At 39.6% G+C, this 20,852-nt stretch overlaps 1 protein-coding gene across 1 annotated transcript; it reads left to right on the plus strand.

The window, feature by feature from the left end:
* Window positions 1-6,780: 6,780 nt before the first annotated feature.
* AAGAB (alpha- and gamma-adaptin binding protein) lies at window positions 6,781-20,350 on the plus strand. Its single transcript, XM_009887302.1, has 10 exons — window positions 6,781-6,826; window positions 7,481-7,671; window positions 8,639-8,735; window positions 9,619-9,708; window positions 12,047-12,130; window positions 16,898-16,980; window positions 17,685-17,778; window positions 18,601-18,705; window positions 19,232-19,281; window positions 19,786-20,350. The coding sequence occupies exons 1-10, from the start codon at window positions 6,781-6,783 to the stop codon at window positions 19,861-19,863; spliced, it is 918 nt and encodes a 305-aa protein (XP_009885604.1). The 3' UTR covers window positions 19,864-20,350.
* Window positions 20,351-20,852: the final 502 nt, after the last annotated feature.

Raw genomic sequence — 20,852 nt, forward strand, 5'->3', positions numbered from 1 at the left:
AGGCCTCGGCCCGGCAGCTCCTCACCCCCAGGCCGGGCCCTGAGGGGTGGCGGTCCTCCCCTCACACACCGGCCCCTGAGCGGCCGGCCCAGGGCAGCCACCTGGGCCTGTGGTGTTTAACTACCTGCCCTCGAGGAGAGCGTCAGGGGCCTCCTTATTGCTTTAAGGAAATTAGCTATTTAAGAGAGACAGGATAGAGCCGCAGATGGTGTGTTTCGTACCCTCCCACACCACCGAGCAGGCAGTATCACCACCACAACCCCCAAGGATAAAAGGAAGCCCCAACATTCCCAAAATGCTTTGTTACCCACTCGCCACTTGCCATGTCCGAACTGTGAATAAACCGTCATAAGTTGTAACTGGACTAAGTAATCGCAGAATTGCCTTGAGTGTGAATAAAAATAATACTTTCTACAATAACAAATAAAAAAACAGATTTATGAGACCACAAGGTGAGCTGCTGGCCACTCTGGTCATTCACACGGAGAGTGCAAAAGTGACCTTGTTTCACTGGGACATGTCAGTGGCCCGGACAGCCCCTAGAACAAGACAGGGACACCAGAGCAACCAGAGTGGCTCAGGACTACAGGCAAGGGAAAAACAAAAGCAGAGTAAATACTGTCCCTCTGGTTTCATCTTTCCATTTTTGAAGTGAACGGACTATCCTGGACCCTAAGGATGGTAGAATGTCAAAAATTCCTGGTGGGTCTGAACCCTTGCTTTACTCAGGCTTGCTTTGATGGGTTAGACCATTTGTTGTCACAATGCAGAAGGACAAAAAAGGGAAAGCTAAAAGATTTTTCCTTTCTGCAGTTGTCAGAATTGTAGATTACACGTACTCCACATCAAATACATAGGATTCATTCTCTAGGAAGTGGTTTTCTTGGAACCCAGTTCCCTTTTTTATGGCTTGAATAAAGGAAATATGAGAGTAAGACCCGATAGCAAAGAAAACTTTGGTGGAATTTTTAGTAATTCGAAAATCAGGGATATTCCAGGATGAAGCTGTTTAGATCTTGGTGGTTTTGCCATTACAACTTGTTTGTGCAGCCTTGCTTTTTAGAGAACTGTCATGAACAGTTTGATGTGCATACTAAGATGTATAACTTATCAACACTCCCACTCCATTTTCTGGGTTTGTTTCCAATTGTTTCTTATTTAGGACCTCATTAAGCAGAGGGCTGCCCCCAGGGACTGGCTCTCTACATCTCATTAAACCACATTTTGAAACAAGAATAACAGTACAAGGTCTGCAGTCAAAGGCTACTCTGTCAAAGCAACTAGGTTGATATTGAATTATTTAAAGATTCCATACCAAAGAATATTATTATTGGTTGTTGGTTATTTTTGAGGAAGGTCTAAGCAAATTGGAAGGAATTATTCAAGGTTCCTGTAGGTTTCTTTTTGATTGTTTTTCATAGTGAAACTAAACAAGTAAAAAAGGAAGGTGAGCAAAAAGCTTCATAGAAATGCTATCTAATCTGAGAAAGTCTTAAAACTTAAGATTTGTTGTTTGGGTTTTTTTAACTAGTACTCACTTTGAAATGTCTAGGCTTCTGCTGTTTTCCTCCAAAACTGGAGTCTTACAGATAGTCTTTGCGTCCTCTAATTGGGTTGCTTGACAAAAGATGTTAAAATCTTCCTGAAACACGATAATTTACTAAAATAAATACAAAGCAGGAACTTAATTCTCATGGTACAACAAGTGAAATTGCATCAGATCCAGAGGCATAAGCACAACAAACATTGTAAAACATTCAAGGACACACTGATAAGGACAAAGCAGCTGTGGCTGGCTACAGTAGGCTGGGCTGAAGGGTTTTGGTGGGTTAAAACAAAATGCTGGTGCAAGTCTCAGAACTTGTGCTTTTACAGCATGAAAGCGTCATGCCAGATTAAAGGCATTATTTGATAATGGTTTAGCTCAATGCCGAGAACAAGACCATTATATTAGCACCTCTGAGTGTTTCAGATACAATATGTATGGTTATATATGCTATTATATACTGTCTTGGTTGGTAGGATCCATATAGCAGTTGGCTTTTGAGTCTATAACAGAAACATAGCCCTTATCAATATTATCACTGCATTTGCCACTGTGTTGCAGGATTTCCCTGGTCCATGATCTTTCTAGGCAAACCTGTTTTATAAATAGAAGGAAGCTGCTCAGAGCGTTCACTGTTAGGAGGTGTACGAGAACCAATTTCTCCTACTGCCTGCCAGAACTTTCCATGCTAATTACAAGGCTTTTTCCAGTGTTTTCATCCTGTTAAGTAGGAAACGGCTTGAGCATGAGAAGAATATTGTGGTACATTTGCTAGATATATTTTTATTCTTGCAAGTTTCTGTGGGATGCCCTGAATGTTTTATTTCATTAGCTACTGTGGCAAAACAAAGCTATTTAAAATGCATAGAATAGGATTGGCTCATTAGATATATTTATCACAAATTAAAACAGCAAGTAAGGTTTAGTTTTTAAAAATGCTGTCCAACAGATAAAATACTGTCTGATGTGATTCTTTTTTCCTTCTTCTTTGACTGTTTACGAGTCCCCTCCTCCCCCACAGTATACTTCCGAGTTCTCTTTACTCCTTGTGTAATTTGCAGGAGTATTTTTTATGGTGTATTCCACCAGGTGGCTCTCAAGGCCCAGAATGTGAGAACTACTGGTGTACCTACCAACTAAGAGGACTTGGGATCATTTAGGGCATTGTAGAAAACTGAATTATGTTCCTATTACATGTATTCAATCTGAAAAACACTGGGAAGAGTGATCAATACCTTAATCCCTTTGGAAAACCTGCAAAGAGGAGTTGTAATGATTCTGAAAAAAATACTACTATTAAACACAGTATAGTGGAAGTGGTTAAATATCTGTTGGGTATTACAGAACAGGGAACACTGCTGCAAGAGGCAAGAGATCTACATCTTGTTCTTTGATTATTATTCAGCTCTTCTCTGAAATATTATTTTTTGTCTCCAGTTTGCCTTTTGAAAAAGCATTTGCTGCCTTGCACTTACAGAATACTTACTAAGCCTCTGTATTACAAAAAGGGAATGCATGTTAGGTTTTACACTTTTGCCATGTCCTCTTCGTTATCTTCTGAACCATTGTTTGATTTATCTTGTCTATATGCAAGCCCATGGAATTAAAAGTCAACAAGTTTAAATCAGTAAAATGAGCAAACATCTATGGAAATAGATAGCTGAAATTAATTTCAAAAAGTATTGGTCAGAATTTTGTCCAATTTATTAAAAATTATAGATACTTGTGAGTAAAGGACACAACTAATTAATTTGCTGAAAAATGTAAGCTACTGACTGACTGCTTGGAAGGAAAAAACAGCTTTTCCTCTGACAGAGTCCACAGAAGTTTGGAAGTTCATTGAGCTATATGACACCAGTCACTATCATTTACTGGATTGAACCATGAACTGATCTCATGTGTCAGTTGCTGTTGTGTTCTTAAATGGTTTTCTGGTAGACAACAGGCAAAGTGGGTCATGAACTGGAATAAACTGGAGAAGGATAATTGTCTGTCTCTGACAAATGTGGTGATCTTAGCATGGGTTGGCGTTAGTACAGGGGCTTTGGAGGTTGCATAGGTGAGTAATGCCAATGTATGCAGGAGGTAATGACCCAAGGATGATACTGGAAACAGCTTAGAAATGGGCTGTTTGGTCCCTAGCCTGGAATCATGCACTGTAGATGCTTCTATTGCTCCCAAGTGCTTTTGTACAGAAGCATGGAACACTGAAATACAGTATGTCTTAATTAGTATTCAATAGTTATTGGTAAGATTGTAAAAGTTGTCTCCGTAAAATAAGTGTCCAGCATTAGTAGTTGCAGTATTTCTTAGAGGACCTTGAACTCTAAATCGTGTTTTTGAATGACACCGAGCAATGTTCTTTTGTGGCATGAACTTTTCCATGCATGTTTTTAGTACGCTTTAATAGTGATGTATTTGGAATCTGTTTGCATTCCTGTCATCCAGACAAGCCACTTCTGCTCTATGAAAAGGCAAGCTAATTAAGCCAGCCCAGTAGGCCTGCCTACTGTTGTGGTCAAAGGGTGAGTCAGTTGGTTTTCCACGCTCTTTGGATGGCAAACCACTGACACTTTCAATGGCTGGGGAGTTTAAAATTAAAAATGAGTAACTCACTAGAGAAGTTTGACAAGCCACCTCTTTTCACCATATTAAATTTTCTAGAAGTTTATTCTGTATCCAAATATAACTTAATGATGCTTATTCTGATGAATATTCTCTAAATTAGATATGAAACTATTCTGGCTGAATTTACTGTTTTCCTTAAACTAGAGGGTGTCTTGGAAAGAAATGTCTGGAAACCAGAGCTAGCAAGTGTAATCCTTAAAACTAGTTCCATCATGGAATATGTCCTTGACAACTCAGTTTAAGTTGCAGCGTAGGTTTCTTTTGTAGTCTCTGCTTGTTTACTCTAAAGGCCAAAAACTAATTGGTCTAAGTGACTTTTGTGGAAGAGAACTATTCACAAGATACCCAAACTGCATTTAGTTTCCTGCCATGAGTAATCAGCCTCTTTTGCAGTAATTTGTTACAACGGTACGTGCAGCCTGAGACATAGCAAGTCTGAAAAGTTCTTGCAGTCCTTTGAGTTTAGTGTGCAACATCCATTTTTACTGGGAGAGAAATTTCACAGGGGATTGGCAAAATCTTTGGATGAATGATGGGTAATCAGAAGCACAATGGGATGAAAGACAACTGCTTAAAATACAGGAACAGTAGCATATAATAGGAAATGGGACATGTCCTCATTCTTCTAGCAGTACTTTGAGGCCTAAATTTGTCCATGAACTCTTTTGTAAGGAAAAAAAAAAAATCACTTGCAAAGCAAACGTGAAAATTCTTTCATATCAGCCTTTTAAAATCTTTAAGAAGTTCTTTCCTTTTGTGTTCTTGCTCAGATGGTTAACTTCACTAAGTGACTTTTGAACTGACTTCCTTTCCCCTCCCGGTTTTCCTCCCTTTGGCTCTCAGTCTTACTGCTGATTTTCTGTGTTTCAGTAATTTCTGTGGGCTCCTTTATTCTTAGCTTCTTGTGGCATTGACTTGTAATTCTGTTAGCTTAGAACTGATTTTTGTTTAGTTAGTTATTTTTAACTGTCAAAACACTAGTGAAGGGACATTTATAACATATTTTATGGTGCATTCAAAACCTCCAAACAAAACATCTGGTGTCCAGGGCAGAAAATTAAGATTAGGTCTGCATTTGAAAGGCTTAGCAGCAGATAATTCCAGAAAGAAAAGGCATCCCTGTGTTTTGGACATGCACAGTGACATTGTCTGCCTAATTTGGTTCCTCTCCAGGTTACTATAATTTTGTCACGTTATGTGTAAGCAGAGTGAAAGCTGCCTCCATTGGCCCTAATACCCATTTAAAAGAGATTCCTAGTCTAGTAGCAATTTGCACATAGCAGTGTCCTGTTTACCAAAGGCAGCAAACTAAATTATACCACGTATAGCACTTAACATCTAGTCACTCTTAAAGCTCCTGTTTTATAGCAGAAAAAACTAACTTGTCATCTACCAAAATGCCTTTAGTATAATGGAATATGCACATGAAAGCTATAGATTTTGTAAAGTGACATGCTATTATTTGATGATCTTTTTTACTAATTACTTGGGGTTTTTTTCAGAGTAGGGGTTTTTTTGGTTTTTTTTTTTTTTAAGAGTAGACTTGCTGTATCTGAAATTGAAAAGCTTGGGTTTAAAACTAACTGAACAGCTATTCTTGTGTTTCCTTGGAAGATGGGCGCGTAGGTGTCTGCTTCATGTCAGTAGAGCCCGATACCCGTGAATGCAAACAGGATAGAGATACCTGCTGCAAAGTGACTGCGGCATTACTATTATTTGCAGGGCAAGCAGAGGTCCATGTACACAAGTTACGAGGCAAGCATGGGAAAACAGCTTTTATTTGCCAGTAGAAGTGGTGTGCATTGCTTAAAAGTGATTAAAAAAAGCTGTGAAAGAAAAAAATCTTTCACGGTTACTGATTTTGGTTAAGTGTAGTGGTAGTCTCTTCCATATTTATATGGACAAGGTAGCGCTCTAATACTACAAAGTTCAAAGTCAAGGTTTGTTTGGTATTAACTCAGTGTCATCATCCCCCAGCTCCAAAGTGATATGGATAGTCTTATCACAGAATAGCTTCTGACTGAAAACCAGTTACTCTGAAAGCTAATGTCAATGCAAATTAGAAAGAAAAAACATCAAACTTTCTTAACCTGGGAAACACATGTAGATATGATGCTTTTTTTTGCCTTCCCGACTGCTGCCATCCCCCTCTTCCTCCCCCCCTCCCAACAAAACCCAGACAGGAGATCCCCTCCCAGGTTTCTGTTTCCAAGGTCGAATTTCTCCCGCAGATTCCCTATGTCCTCCTCCTCCTCACTGCTGCAAATTATCCTTCTGATTTAGAGCGCTCCTCTGTGCTGCCTTCTGCACCATGCTCATTCACTAGTTCGATTTCTCAGACTTTGCAAAAATCAGACCTTTCTAGAGCAATCCTGGCAATGGATTTTTCCTGCCTATAAGATACACATAATTTCAAATTCCAGTTCTGACTATTTGGGGAACAGCCTGTTCCAGCATCTCTAGGTGTTGTGTCTCAATACCTTTAAAATCCCTTAAGATCTTTGAAAACCTATATACTTTATTTCTTATTTTTTAGCTCTTCTTATGCTCAGAGCAATTCTAGATGACTCAGTCAATACATAATTGACCTGTGTTATAGAGTGTCCATGGGTTTGTCCAGCTTGAACAAGATATGCTGCCTTTCCCAGCGAGGTACAGGTTGGATGGTCTGCTACTAGCTATAATTCAACTCCACCAGGTGGCTGTCATGCTATGAGTGTGCGCTGTGAAGGTTGCTACCAGCACATGAAGGGGCAGTGTTTAACATTACATTATCAAAGCACTGCCTTGGATTTTAATTGTCGAACTCCTACATGGAATTTAATGGGAATTACAGCTGAATTGTAGTAACTTGGTTTGTTTTTTCATTAGTTACCTTCAGGTTTTGGTCACAGTCAAACAGTTCTTCACATCTGAATGAACATGCAAGATTTGTTTCTGCAGTAATAAAGTCTAGGTATTCTCTCCATACATTCTGTTTACAGGTTGTGAGTTTGAGGCTAACACTTTAAAAGGCATTTCCCGGAAAAGGCTTGCTTTCTGAAGAGCTTCTCTACTGTATTTTAGTTTGAAAGCCAGAAAAATTCTTTTGAAACTAAACTCTTGGAAAAAAAGTGTTTTTGAAAGCTTAATAATAAACTCTATGACATAGTAACAAATTGAGTTGTATTTTTAAAGACCTTAAATATTCACTGTTTTGTTATAGTAAGTAAAGATGGCTCTGTAATGGCATTGTACCAAGCTTCTCTAGACAAATTATGTGCTTGATGCTGGTTTTATCAGTCTCATTCATTTTCTTTTATACAGGTATCACAGGAAAAGATGACCTTACTGTGGGTGCAACTAGAAGTGGAACAGTGAATTTTTACCCCTGGACAATAGATAATAAATATTATTCTGCAGATATTCACCTCTGTGTAGTACCAAACACATTTCTTGTTACTGGAGATATTGCTGAATCTGTGCAAGCATTTGTTGTGTACTTCGACAGCACAATAGTAAGACTCTTCTGCTTCATTATATTGCTTTATCTGTATGACATAGTTGCCTTATGACAGTGATAACCACAAGTTATATTCTCTTCATCTTGTGTCATACATTCCTTTTAGTCTGTTCTATTAATTCTCAGTAGATCAACCTTAAGTTATGCCAACTGTCAGTGGAAGCAGTTTCCTTCCCTTTTACTATCATACTCCAGTTGGAAGAAAGGTTTTTCAGAATGCAAATATGCCACTAAATTAGGCAAATCCTCCTCCAGTCCACCACCTCCAACTTTACTCCCAGCTGATACTAGTTCAGAAAGGCTGCTTTAAGATAGCCAAGAATGAAGGAGCTAAACATAAGATTCAGTGCTATCATTTTACCCAAAATTGTTTCTACTAAGCTGGCAGCCATGAAAACAGTGCTTTAGCAAAAGCCAAAAAGATTCAGAGACAAAAAAAAAATATTTCTAAACAAGGAACTATTTTTCACCACAGATGGGAAAGGGTGCATACCACACATTCTGCAAAGATACCTTAACTGGACTTCTCAGGGCTGTCTCAGAATAAACCAGAGCAATGGGAGTCATTCACCAGCCCCCATAGCATCCACTTTAGCGTGGAAGATGAGTAACTGCATCATAAACCCACGATATGCTTAAAATGAAATACTCATGATTAGCCTCACGTAAAAAAGTCTTTCCTAGTCTACACTAGGGTTGCATAATTGCTTTTAAACATGAAAGGGAGGTCCAAAGAAGTAGGATTAACTCATCTGTAAGGTTAAGTCAAGAATCAGAAGGAAGTTGTGTATAAGTCAGCATCTCCGATTAGAACACAAGGGTCTTAAACATACTTGATAGGCAGCCTAGCATAGTTCCCTACTTCATTTTATTCTAATACTATTAATGATTTAAAACTAGTTTAAAAACTAAAGTATTTGAAGATGTATTCCAAAGAACTTTTTTTTTTCCCCTCCCTTTAGAAATCTGGACTTGATAGTGTCTCTGAATGGCTTCCCCTGACAGAAGAGTGGTTACCAGAAGTCATGATCCTGGTTTGCAACAGAGTATCTGAAGATGGTATGAAACCCAAAGAAGTTCCAAACTGACCTAGAGTTATGAACCTTGCTGTCCTGGTTTGAGGTAGAACAGGACCAGTTTTCTGTTCAGTAATTTTACCTTGCAGCTAAGCCTCTTTAACTAACTAAACTCTCTGAAATTTTCTAGTTAAATCAACACAATTGTTTCTCAAAATACCTGTATGAGACTGGGCTTGAGATTTGATTGAGAAGAGCCAGCTTACTCTTGTGATCGGGAGCAGAAGCCTTAAGCTAGTTGTAGTTAAAACTGAATCAGAATTTTACAAGCTCGCTTAAAATGAGCTCCGTGTATGCCACTCCTAGTATACCAGCATGCACTGGAAGGTAACTAAAGAGGTATTACTGGGTGTGCACGGTCCTCTCTGGTGAAGAATGAGAATGACTTAGTTGCTTAACTACAGTGGAAAGTATGTTCATCTTTTTGACCATTTGGACATTAAATGCACACATTTGCTTTGGTTCTAGAATAGTATATGCAATACAACAGCAAGCTCTAAGGTGCAGATATGTCCCTGTAAGTGAATTTGGATTCAAACCTGGAGTTAATAGAAGTCTTCATTCACTGTGGCACTTCACTTACTTTCCCTTTGAGTACCCACTGCAACGCCATTTGATTTTATGGTATTTGAAAAAAAAAAAACCAACCAAACCACCACAATTCAAGGGAGGAGTTTAACTGGAGCTTTTGGAATCAAATTCAAAGTGAACAGAGAATCCATGCCAGCTACTATATGCTTCTTCCCCCACCACAACCCAGAATAAGCAAACAGCTTTGAAAGAAGAAAATGTAGCTAAAGATTCAACTGCTGATACTAGTCTCAAATATGTATGTTTTGTATGCATTTTTTGTTTCCCAACTTTAGGTGTTAACAGACAGAAAGCTCAAGAATGGTGCATCAAGCATGGCTTTGAACTGGTAGAACTTAGCCCTGAGGAACTGCCTGATGAAGATGGTAGGACTGCCACTTCTATTTTAACTTTTAGAATGAAAGAGCACACCAAAGTACCTTCTACACAATTGCGAGGGGCATAACTTCATTTATGTGCTACATTATTACTGCATGGAATGCTCCCAGTTGGTGAGGCTTAGTCTCAGCTATAAAAGGTCAGGAGGAGGAGGTGGTTATTTCCTCCAAGAAATTCCATTTGTCTCCTCCCAAATACAGCTGCTGTTTATGTAGCACCTACATAAAAATAATATCTGCTCCTTTTTCTGGCACTAATCCTAGGACTGTATTGATAGAACAGAAGCATGTATATTCCATTTTGGAAATAAATCTAAAGAACAAGAACTAGAGAGACGCACAGGGGCAGGAAAATTCTTTGTCTTCTTTTTAAAAAGACTTTTAAAAGCTATTGTACACACCAAGAGAAGATAGACATTATTCAAACGGTGTCATGGCAGGCTGAAAAGGGCAGATTGCTAAAAACATTTTAGAATAGCATGCACTGTTACACAGGAAATAAACCAGTTTCAAAATCACTGGCTGACCACACGTTTATAACTTGAAAAAACCCGTGAAGCAAAGTCAGAAGTGTGATGTGTGATGTTCCACTCTTGAAGAGTGACTGTGCACTTCCGGACAGCCTTAGCATCAGCCTTATCTCCTCATTTCAGTGATACAAAAAAAGGTTTAGTTTGCCTCTACAGAGGTAAGTTGTAAACAGCTCCATTTCCAGGCTTGAGTGGAATTAGTCACTAACATTTGCTCTATTTCAGGTTTACTGAGTACACAGCTGTCACCAAAAATAATTTAATGTAAAGGTCTTCTAAGCTAGAACTCAAGTTCCTCCCCCCACAGCCCCTTTAAAGGCTTAGATTAAAACTATCTTGAGTCGCTAAGAGCCCCCCCATATCCCCCCGCCATGTCTTTAAAGATGCATTTCTTTTTGGTGCTTTGTTAGTCAGGGAGGGAGGGGTACACATATTTCTGATTTATAGAAACCAGAAACATAGGAAGTTTGTTTCCCTTAGACCGAAGTTTTCTTATGAAGTGCTTTAAAAGAAAATACTAGTAACATTCAGTCAAGGCTTTTTTTTCTATTGAATAATTGTTCTAAAGAACAAGCTATTTACTATTGGGAATAATAATAACTTAAAATGTTAGTCTTTGGAGTGTTAAGATATATGTTTTCCTGGATTTTTAATATGGTGGTTGCTTCACTGTGGCTCATACATAGGAGGAAATGTATTCCAGTAACACATTTACCCTGTAAACATGCTGTATGAATTATTTACAAAAGATAAAATTGACACAGTAAACATACTGGGCCAATATCTGTTTAAAAAGTATGACATTTCTGGCAGCTTATCACAAATGAACTGGAGCTCTTGCTATGACTACGCTGTCAGTCAGTTGTTTCTACAGCAAGGACAAGAACTCTGAACTGAGACACTTGAGAGTGACTCTGATACAAAACCAAACAGCATTGTTACAGGGGGCAAAATATTTGATCTAAGGGGTCATAGACAGCTTTAAATTAATTTTTAAAGGCAGTTTCAATTACTGCATCTGTCCCTGAGTCATCCTAAGAGAGTTTGACTTCCAAGCAATCACGTTTTTGTATCCAAAGGGTTTTTTTCCCCTTATTGCTTTGTGAGACCTGAACAAACATGGGAAGCTGACTAAACTGAGGAAATGGGAAAACTGACTTTATACAAAGTGGTGTCAGAGCTATTCAGTAAATAAGTTGAAGCCCAAATAATGCTTTCCTTAGTCTTTCAAGTTCCTGTAACTCACAGGTTACTGGAACATTCGGAGTTAGATGTTGTGGAGATAGCTTTACAGTGATCATTTCCGTTTTTAAGCATCACACCTTTTTTAAAATCGTTGTCTGAAGTTCTTTCTAAAGGAAGGAAAAGTAATTCTAGCATCTATTTTAATGTCATGCAGCGTTCTAAAAGATCTTGGGGTAAAAGATGTCTTTCTTTTATCAGCAGCTTAAAAATTGTTTATTGCTATTAAATTTACTTGTATGTTATTTAACCATGTAGGCCTCATGCTAAATATTTAGCAAAACCTCACTCAGAATTTAGATCTCTCTGCAAAAGGCTGAAAGCTCCCATTTCATAATACCCAGAAGCATAGACCAAGAAGCGAGGCATTAATTGAGATTTGTTTGGCCTCTCACGAAGCAAAGTTAAGAAGTCCGTTTCCTAACAAAAGTCATCATTTGTATCTACTGCTATAAGATAGGACAGGCATGCAAACACACACCTTCTCACTTTTGGGCGTGTAGTGATTTTTGGTCAAATTGTTAGGAGTGCAATGTCTTTGTCTTTTGGTTTAGATGATTTTCCAGAGTCCACCGGAGTGAAACGGATTGTACAAGCCTTGAATGCCAATGTGTGGTCCAACGTAGTCATGAAAAGCGGTATGTAACACAGGTTCCTCTTACATGAACTCTGGAGAATGCAAGGCCTAGAGGGCTTAGTATTTTTAGCAAAAGTTTAAACTGAGCAGCTACAGTGCTACTGCCGCTGCGTCACTATATCAGAACTAGAGCACTCTTCAACCTTTTACATGGAATTGTAGGGTTTCAGGTATTGCTTTCATTGCCCCTTGATGCACAGAGAAGCTTGCAGGCAATGGGTGAGATTTATTCCCTTTTCAGCATCCGTTCCTGTTCCCTCTGTACTGTTACTTGCTCTTTAGCAATAACTTCAGTTTAATATTCCACTAATTCTTCAAATCGCAATGAAAAAAGAATTTGTTCCACCAAACTCTAGCAGCAAATAGCTAGTTATCAGCTTGGCCTAAAAACTGATACATGGTTTAGTGTAGAAGTAGTAAGCGTTAAATTCCAGATTTTTTTATAGTTTATTGAAAAAAGTATTTGAAATATGGATGAAAACAGCAAGTGTGGAGATGAGATTTGGCAAAGACGTGATTTCAAATGTCATTTGAAGGACATAGTAAGTGCATTGCAAGGAGAACTGTGTTCCCTACAGAAAACCCCACTTGAGTAGCTGGAAACCACAGAATTTTTTGAAAACAGTGAAAAAAGCCAGGCAACCCCAGATAATTTTCTGCAGATAACTGATTAGCAGCTAGAGTTAGAATTCTGGAAAAAATCACTTTAGGATTAGACTTGTTAGAAAAGGAAATGCTGTTGCTAGCCCAGAGTTACTGCCAGTGTAGATACTTCCATTTACTTGGAAACTTTTAGTTACCTTTCTAATAACACAAGCTATTGGAGGAAATGTAGGAAGATTAAACTCTTTTGGGGTTCTTGGCCTTACATTTCTTGTTTCATAAAGTCTCATCCCACTAGAAACCTTCCAGTGTCTGTCTGCTCCCTGATGTACAATTTTCCACTGTTACGGCTTCTTCCTTCCTACGTCTTTTAACTGTGTAATGATTTCAAGTGCTGAGAGGCTTCAGCTCATTCCTGTAACTGCAAGGTAGTTACTGGGACTCGGTAGAACTAGGATGAGAACGACTAAACCAACAATCATTTCAAATTCTTTTTTTCATGTCGCCTTTTGAGTATTTCTCATACCACATCAGAATGAGGTTAAAGTGGCTTCTAACTTGATGTAGTCATTGTAGAGAAATAGGTGGCCATTTGAGATGGTGTAAAGTTATCTCGCTAGTGCTAAAATGTTTTTCTTAATAGCGTATTTCCTGCATTTGACAGATGCCACGTTACAAAAGAACAGAACTTAGTCACATGTTCAGTTCTTCGTGGGGGGGGAAATTCCTGTGCATCATTAGTGTGTTCTGTAAAGGTCAGACTCCTTGAAAATCCAGATTTTCGCTGTCCACAATACAGACAAACCACACAGCATTGATGCACATTACTACAAACCCCTCAGGAAGTGAACTATATTTGGAAGTTGTTGCAGCCTGACTATGCCTTCAAAGGGAAATTGTTGAGCTTGTTTTACTTAAAATAAAACTTTTTACAACCTGTAATTTATCTTTTGTTTTCAACTTCCTCCTCCCGATCCTGGAAACTGGCCACCATGTAAATCAAACTTTAGCTTTTCTACTGAATTACCACTAACTGCTGGCCATTTAGACACCATGCAGTCATACTTCATGGGAAGATTTTCCATAGAGTGTATTTGCGTGGTAGTAAGTGATAGCGCTGGTAAGCATAGCCGTCCAAAAAGCCAGTGTTCCAGCATTGCCCTATTCCAGCTGTTTGTATCAGAATTTAAGTTTACAGACAGAGCAGAAATGACTTTTTTTCACGTACAAGCATTAAACCCATATTATTTTAAGGTGGTTTCTCTTAAACCCAAACACAAGTCTTCAGTTGTGAAGCAGTTTTGTCACACACCTATTAAGAAAACTCTCAACCTTTTAATTTTTTTTCTCTAACCATTACATACACTGATTCTCACACCAATTCATAAAAATAAGTATTAAATATAGCATAGTTGAATTATAAACATTTTTACATAAAGTAATATCGCATGCTTTGTGAGTAACTAAAGCAGTATTGCCTCTACAAAAAGAAAAACAAGTGGTCTTACCTGAGAGTCTCCAGAGGGCCATTCCCTTTTGTGGCCGGTATAAAGCTGTCGGTTCTCCAGGACTCAGAGCTCTCTTCAATTTGAGAAGCAGGTGGGTTTTTTTTTATCTTCCCTTTATGTAGAAGAGCACAAATAGTTCTTCGGCCAACATCTTCCCCCAAAGGCAGTGTACTACTGTCGTCCTTATCTGTCCCTCCAAGAGCAGAGCTAGTTAACCTAAGCAGCAAAAAGAAGAACAATTTACTGTCCACCACGAGAAGCTACTGAGCGGCTTTCCTGCTTAAATAGGTGCTTTAGTGATCCCAGCTGAAGCTGGTGACCCAGGGTGGGGCCCCTAATGAGCCTGGCTCTCTTTACAAAAAATTCACCTGATGCAGGGGGACTACTTAAACTTAGTTATTTAAACAAATGATGAATTTGTCATTTCTTAATTTCAGTTTTGGATGGAAGTCAGCATCAGCATGTGTCAGCTAGACACACTATGGAGGAACAGTAGATAAAGACAGCGGAAAACATTTTGCTGTGAAACGAGCATACGTGAATCTCCAAGCCGTGCCGGCAGCACAGCGTAGTAGAGCGCAGCAGCTATTGATGAGTGATACCTGTGAAACGATAGAGACTCCATCGTAGTGGAGCCACCAACTATTACAATAAATTGAGTGAGATAATTTTTGGCTTTGATGCTGTAAGAACACTGTGGAAGGCATCACCCACTTCCTGAATTGCACCCAGAAGTTGAAATAACTTTTACATCCAATAAAAAGAGTTTATAGGAAGGCTTTTTCAAGGGTGTGCCTGCAACCAAGTGTTATGTCTGCCACCTCCCTAACCGCGGATCCAGAAACAAATAGCTGCTTTTCTGCTGTAGAGTCCAGTTTCTTTCTAACTGGGACAACCTTTTGTAATCACGCTGGCCGAGGTTATGTGTACGTGGCGGTGGTGGGGATGGACCCGCTGTCATTTTTCTGCACAGGACGAACTCTCATCATAGATGTGAAAGAGGTACACGGTGAGGTCACTTCATCCACCCCTCTGCCAATGCGGGAATGTTCTCTCGCAAGTACATTCTGGACTGCGATGGCCAATCTAGCGTCAGATGACTCAGAAATTGGCTAAATGTCGGATCTTTACAGTTTCCCAAAGGACAGCTCTTTGCTCGGCCTGCTGAAACTTGGGGAAGCTACTTTGTTTTGGGTTGCAAGTCCCAATCTTTTATCCCTCGATTGCCTGTTAATTTAGCTGGTGGACTTTACAGGCTTTCACCTGTCTTGCAACTGAACATTTTTAAGGCAATTCATTCAGCTAGACCGATTCACTTCTTCCCAAGCTGTTGGCAAGTGATCTGTTAAAGCAGTAAAACTATATAAAACGGAGGCAGTTGAAACAAATACCTGCTGGGGGTGGGGGGGAGCAGAGGGGGAGAGGAGAACTGGGACGGGACACACATTGGCCTGAGTACACAGTGAAGATTATTAAACAGGAAATGAGGTCTTAGTAATTCCCTAATGGAGACATGTTGACGTGTTTTCTAGATAGCTGATGGGTTTAGTTACACATTCGACTCTTCAAAATGAAATTTTGTATAAATGGCAAGTGAATTTGGACAGCGCATAAAAATGACATCATCTCAACGTTTGAGTCTAGAGCTTAGTCATTAGTGTAATAATTTAGAACACATTTTTTTTAAAAAGTAATATTAATCTTTCTGCTGGTACAAGTCATTGTTTCCTGGCTATTTGTACTACAAAACTTAACATTATTTCTTTCTTAGTTGACTAAAATACTAAGACTTTCAGAAGAATCTCCCTAGTCCCTTGTGTAACTGCAAATATTTACTGCTCAATGCGAGGCCAGCTGAAAACGTGGCTTTGAAAAAACCCACCTCATAATATCACCTATTATGCATATATTTTTATTTTAAAAATAAAGTTTTAAAAAGAGAGTTAGTTCCATTTAAGAATACTGTACTGCATCTATTATCTTTGATGATTATTTAGTTTTGGGCTTGCATTCACTTTTTTTCAGGTTGGATTTTTTACAATACCATTGAAATTCGCAGTAGGTTAACAGATGTGGAAAGCCCAAAGCACCGTGCAGTGTGAGGAGACGTTGGGTTTCATGGGTCCTTCCATGAATTCTGAACTGGATATTTCAAAATTGCCTTTGCCATGACTATATAATGCTCAACCTATTTAGCCACTATGTGTTTAAGATAAAATGTGTTGCGTTTCCTGTATCTAACCACAAACTCGGTGCTGCTTCCCATGGATGGTGAAACCTGGTCCGCTGAATGTCAGTAATAGCAAATGCTGCTTCTGTATTTTGAAAACTGCCTTGTTTGGAATCAGGAGACATTTTCCAGACCAAATCCTAACCGAGCAGTGACTTCAGACACAAAGCAAAAAGAGCTCACATCTCTTGGCGTACACATCTATTCCCTGGTGGTAATATTTAGCAGTAAATGTTATTAGTGTAGTTGAAAAAAAGCTTAGAGAATATGATAACTTTCTGCTTAAAATGTATTTTCATGTGCACTGACACAGTTTTACAGGGTGCTGTATGTCTTCCCTGATATGGTCTCTATCCCATCTGGTCAGTTACAACTATTTGTGATAATACTGCATCTTCTGCCAAACTAACAGCTGGTTTGTTTTTAGACAGGACCCAGGGCTTTGGTCTTCTCAGTACATTAGCAGGTGCCAACTGTAGCATCGGGTCAGAAGAGAACCAAGATACAGAAGTAAACAGTAATTCCTATTTCTTGTTCTTTGCTCATACTGTTTTTCATGTTGCTCTTTCCTGTTGTGACACTTGGGGTGGTGGCGGCTTTCTTTTTTTTTTCCCTCCTTTCTCAAGGGATGCTTCACAGCCTGGCGGAATGTATTTTAAAGGAAACATTTCTGAAGTCTGAAAAACTATCTGCATTTTTCTTACAAGGCCTCCTGAGACAGTTCTTCCTAGGAGCTGTCACCTCATGGCTGTGAGCTTGCTGTTTTTCGGGACGTTGCCTCAGAACTCATCGTTTTACCTGGAGATGGCCGATTGTGCGCTCAGTGTTGGGTGCTGATCACACTGACTTCCGCACTGTGTAAACGTTTTACCCCAGACAGCCCACTGGAGCCAAGGAAAAATTATTAAAAGCTCCATTCAAGATGTTGTTTTTCATCATTATCCAAGAGCAATGTTTTGTGCAAAACAAAAACTATCACTTGATAGCGTTATTTAAAAAACAACCACAAACCTATCATAGAAAATGTTCCTGTAGTACCTATGCACAGTGTTGCAAAAGTGGCTTTTTATAACACACGTGGTACAGGTTTTACATAAGTAACAGTTTAAGATTAAGAGTAAGTTCTTGAGGTCAAAACAGGAAGCACCTGATTTGCTGATGATGCTTTTTAGGGGCATTATTGGATACTCTAATATCTATTTGTTTCCTCACAGTCCGATCCATCAGCAGCAGACAGAGAAGAATCCCATTTAGACAACAGAGAAGATGGAGCGAGCACCAACAACCTGCAGATTGACAACGCTGTGGGTAAGCTCGCTCTCTGCTTGGCAGATATGTTGGAGTAGGCACCCCTGGCTGGGATGGTCCCAGAAAGCCCTTGGCTTTTTCTCAATGCAAAGTATGGCATAAATGCACTTGCCAGAGCCAGCAGAGGCTAATTCTTTAGTCTGTAGGTGTTCTGTTCCTTGAAAAAATGGGCCCAAGTTTGGATAGGACAGAGCCCCTGCAGTATTAGAACTGGAAACATTCAGATCTGATTTTGTGAATTTTCCTGATGTGCGTATTGTGTATATTGTGTCAAGAAACAGTTTTATCAGAATAACGTTTCGAGCTTCGTGGTTGCAGAGAAAAATCATTACAGTTTGACCCGGCAGGAGGTTGAACGAAGCAGACTCTACTTGGGTCGGTCCCAAGAGGTTCGGGTGTTCCAAGCTACAGGTCCTTAAATAATTGTACCATTCCAGCAGATGGGACTTTTCATACAAGTTGTATGTAGAGATCTGCTAAAGGTTGGGTAGCACAGTCTCATTACTCTTTAATCTACTCCGTGGCTGTTCCTAGCCAGATCATTTTATAATATGCAAGAAACCTTAAATATTGGATGAACTCAAAACCACTCTTGCAGTGAAATGTATCAAAGTTAATTACCACTGTAACGATGCCATGAGTTGTGTGTATGAAGAGTCAGTAAATTAAATATTTCTTTCCCTCCTGTGGGGGGTGGAATTTGTAAACAGGGTTTGCAGATTTTAAAATACTTTTTTTTCTTTTTTTTATCAGAAAGGCTTTCATACCTGCTGACCGAACAGAATCATTTACCTTAAACCAACCTGTATGCATTTATTTCAGATCCCATGTTAGATATGGACATTCAAGAGTTAGCCAGCCTGACCACCAGAGATGGTGACCTGGAGAACTTCGAAAGGCTTTTTTCAAAGCTGAAAGAAATGAAAGGTAATGTACTGGGGAGAGCGGTACTGAGCTGTATCGCCTGTTCGAATCACTCAAAGGCATGAAAGCCAGCATGTGAGTTGGGAAGATTGTACAAATTCCTATTCTCCTGTCTAAGGTTGTTTATAAGTAGCCGATCTTTTCATTAATTTGCCCTTCATCTTGGTAGTGCTCTTGAAAGAAGTCAGTATTGCTCAGCTGACTGCTATCACACTGATTTTGTCCCCCGTGACCTAATGCTACAGTTCTCTACAAACAAACCTATAAAAAGACTTTGTTGGTTTTTTTTTTTTTAGCTCTACAACTGTGTGCCGATCTTGCAGTTTAAAGCTACAGATGTTTGTGATGAAATTCAGTGCGCTCAGAAGGATCGGCTTTCCGGTGTTTGGGAATTGCTCTTACTAAATAAGATTCCTTTTTTATGACCTTAAACTAGTTTCTTGCTAGTCCCCTAAAACCAGCTGCAACAGGCATTTCTCTCCCTGCTCTCTCCTGAGGTTCACATCCTAAGTTACGTTCTTTTCCACAGATAAAGCTGCAACGTTGCCTCATGAACAAAGAAAACTACATGCAGAAAAGGTGAGGTTTTGAAATCGGCATTGAAATTCTTAAAAATGGGGTTTTCCTTTCTAAGCCATAGTTACTTCTCTTGTAGAGTTCCTATGTTAAGAGTAGTAAGAACAAACCTTGCAGTCCTAGGGAAGACTGTCTGGTGTCTCCCAAGAACTGAGTAATGAACCTAGAATTTCAAAACACCAGAAAATGCTTTCCCCTTTCAAAATTTCTAAAATGAAGGCCCTGCAGTCAGTCAAGGCGCGAGCCAGCTTCCACTGAAGTCAATGGAAGAGCCTTTGTCTCAAGGAACATTTAATCATGCCTTAATTAGCTCAAGTTGTGTAGCACATATGCCTCCCGTGAATTCTAAACTATTGCCCCCGCGTTGAAATTCCTTAACTTCAGAGAGGATTAGCATTGTACCTAGAAACACGGTTGCTAGATTTAGCTGCTGCTCAGTTTCTATTTTTTTGGATGGTAAATGCAAAATCTTCAGTGATTTCCTATCTGTTTTTTTTCCACTGTTAGGTGGCCAAAGCCTTCTGGATGGCAATTGGAGGAGACAGAGATGAAATTGAAGGTCTCTCCTCGGATGAAGAAAACTAAGTTCTTCTGTAGCTGTAAGCGACAGAGCAATCCTCAAAGAGTGATCTTCTCCCGTTTATTGCGAAAAGCCCCGTTTAGCTTTAGTTGTTCGCTTTGGTTAAGGGATTCCCCGCATCATTGTAGTACCGCGTTCCACAACACCTCATGGTTAGAGTGGTTTTGTCTGACTGTTTGTTTATTCTCTCTCAGAGAATTTTTGGAAGGCGACGCATGCAGTTTGAGGAAATAATAATTAGTTTACATTTTTCGAATTAACATTTTTATTGTTTCCTCTTTTGAGTTTAAATAAACAAATTTACTACCAGTTATCTTTCTACATATGGCTGGTGGTTGTTAAGCGACTGCTTAATTCTGAACTCAACTTTTTTTGGTGTAGGCCTGTTTGATGTTTTTATGTAGCTTTATAGCTGACTTACTAGTTAAAACAAACCAGATTTCTATGAGCCATGAAGAGAAAGTTGCTGAATTGTACCCTGTTGCGGGATGCTATGCCAAGGCTGCGAGGTTAATCCTGCTGAGTGCCAAAGCTATTAAAAATGGCCCACAGGCTTTGAAGTCTGTTTGTGTCTCGAAGTATGTGGTCCTTGCCTGGAAAGTCAGGTGTTCTGCCACACTCCCTGGGTTTCCATTAGAAACTAAATTTGAGATTAAACGCGAGACAGATTTTTGCTGCTGTTCCAGGGGTGACGTTCCCTGCCCAAACCTCCTGCAATGCTTGGCCCCCGAGGCCTCGCAGAATGCACAGACCATTCTGCTGATGAATTCGCTCCCAAGAAGGAAAAATGTGGTTTCAACCCCCTCCCCCCCGACTGTCACCTGGTGCATTTATTACAGACTTATGCTCACAGCATCCCAGGGTGGTGGGGGCTGGAAGGGCCCTCTGGAGCTCCCCCATCCCACCCCCCGCCAGAGCAGGGGCACCTCCAGCAGTGGCACAGGACGGCGTCCAGGCGGGTTTGGGATGGCTCCAGAGGGGGAGACTCCCCCAC

This window comes from Charadrius vociferus, unplaced genomic scaffold (assembly GCF_000708025.1).
Source record: "Charadrius vociferus isolate BGI_N301 unplaced genomic scaffold, ASM70802v2 scaffold190, whole genome shotgun sequence".
Taxonomy (NCBI): Eukaryota; Metazoa; Chordata; class Aves; order Charadriiformes; family Charadriidae; genus Charadrius; species Charadrius vociferus.

Bases quoted from the DNA above. Each gene is read 5' to 3' on its own strand.
- AAGAB (XM_009887302.1), top strand. From the start codon at position 6,781: ATGGGTTTGTCCAGCTTGAACAAGATATGCTGCCTTTCCCAGCGAG. The intron at 17,779-18,600 runs GTAAGCTCGCTC...CATTTATTTCAG, and splicing joins GCAGATTGACAACGCTGTGG to ATCCCATGTTAGATATGGAC. The intron at 18,706-19,231 runs GTAATGTACTGG...TCTTTTCCACAG, and splicing joins AAAGCTGAAAGAAATGAAAG to ATAAAGCTGCAACGTTGCCT.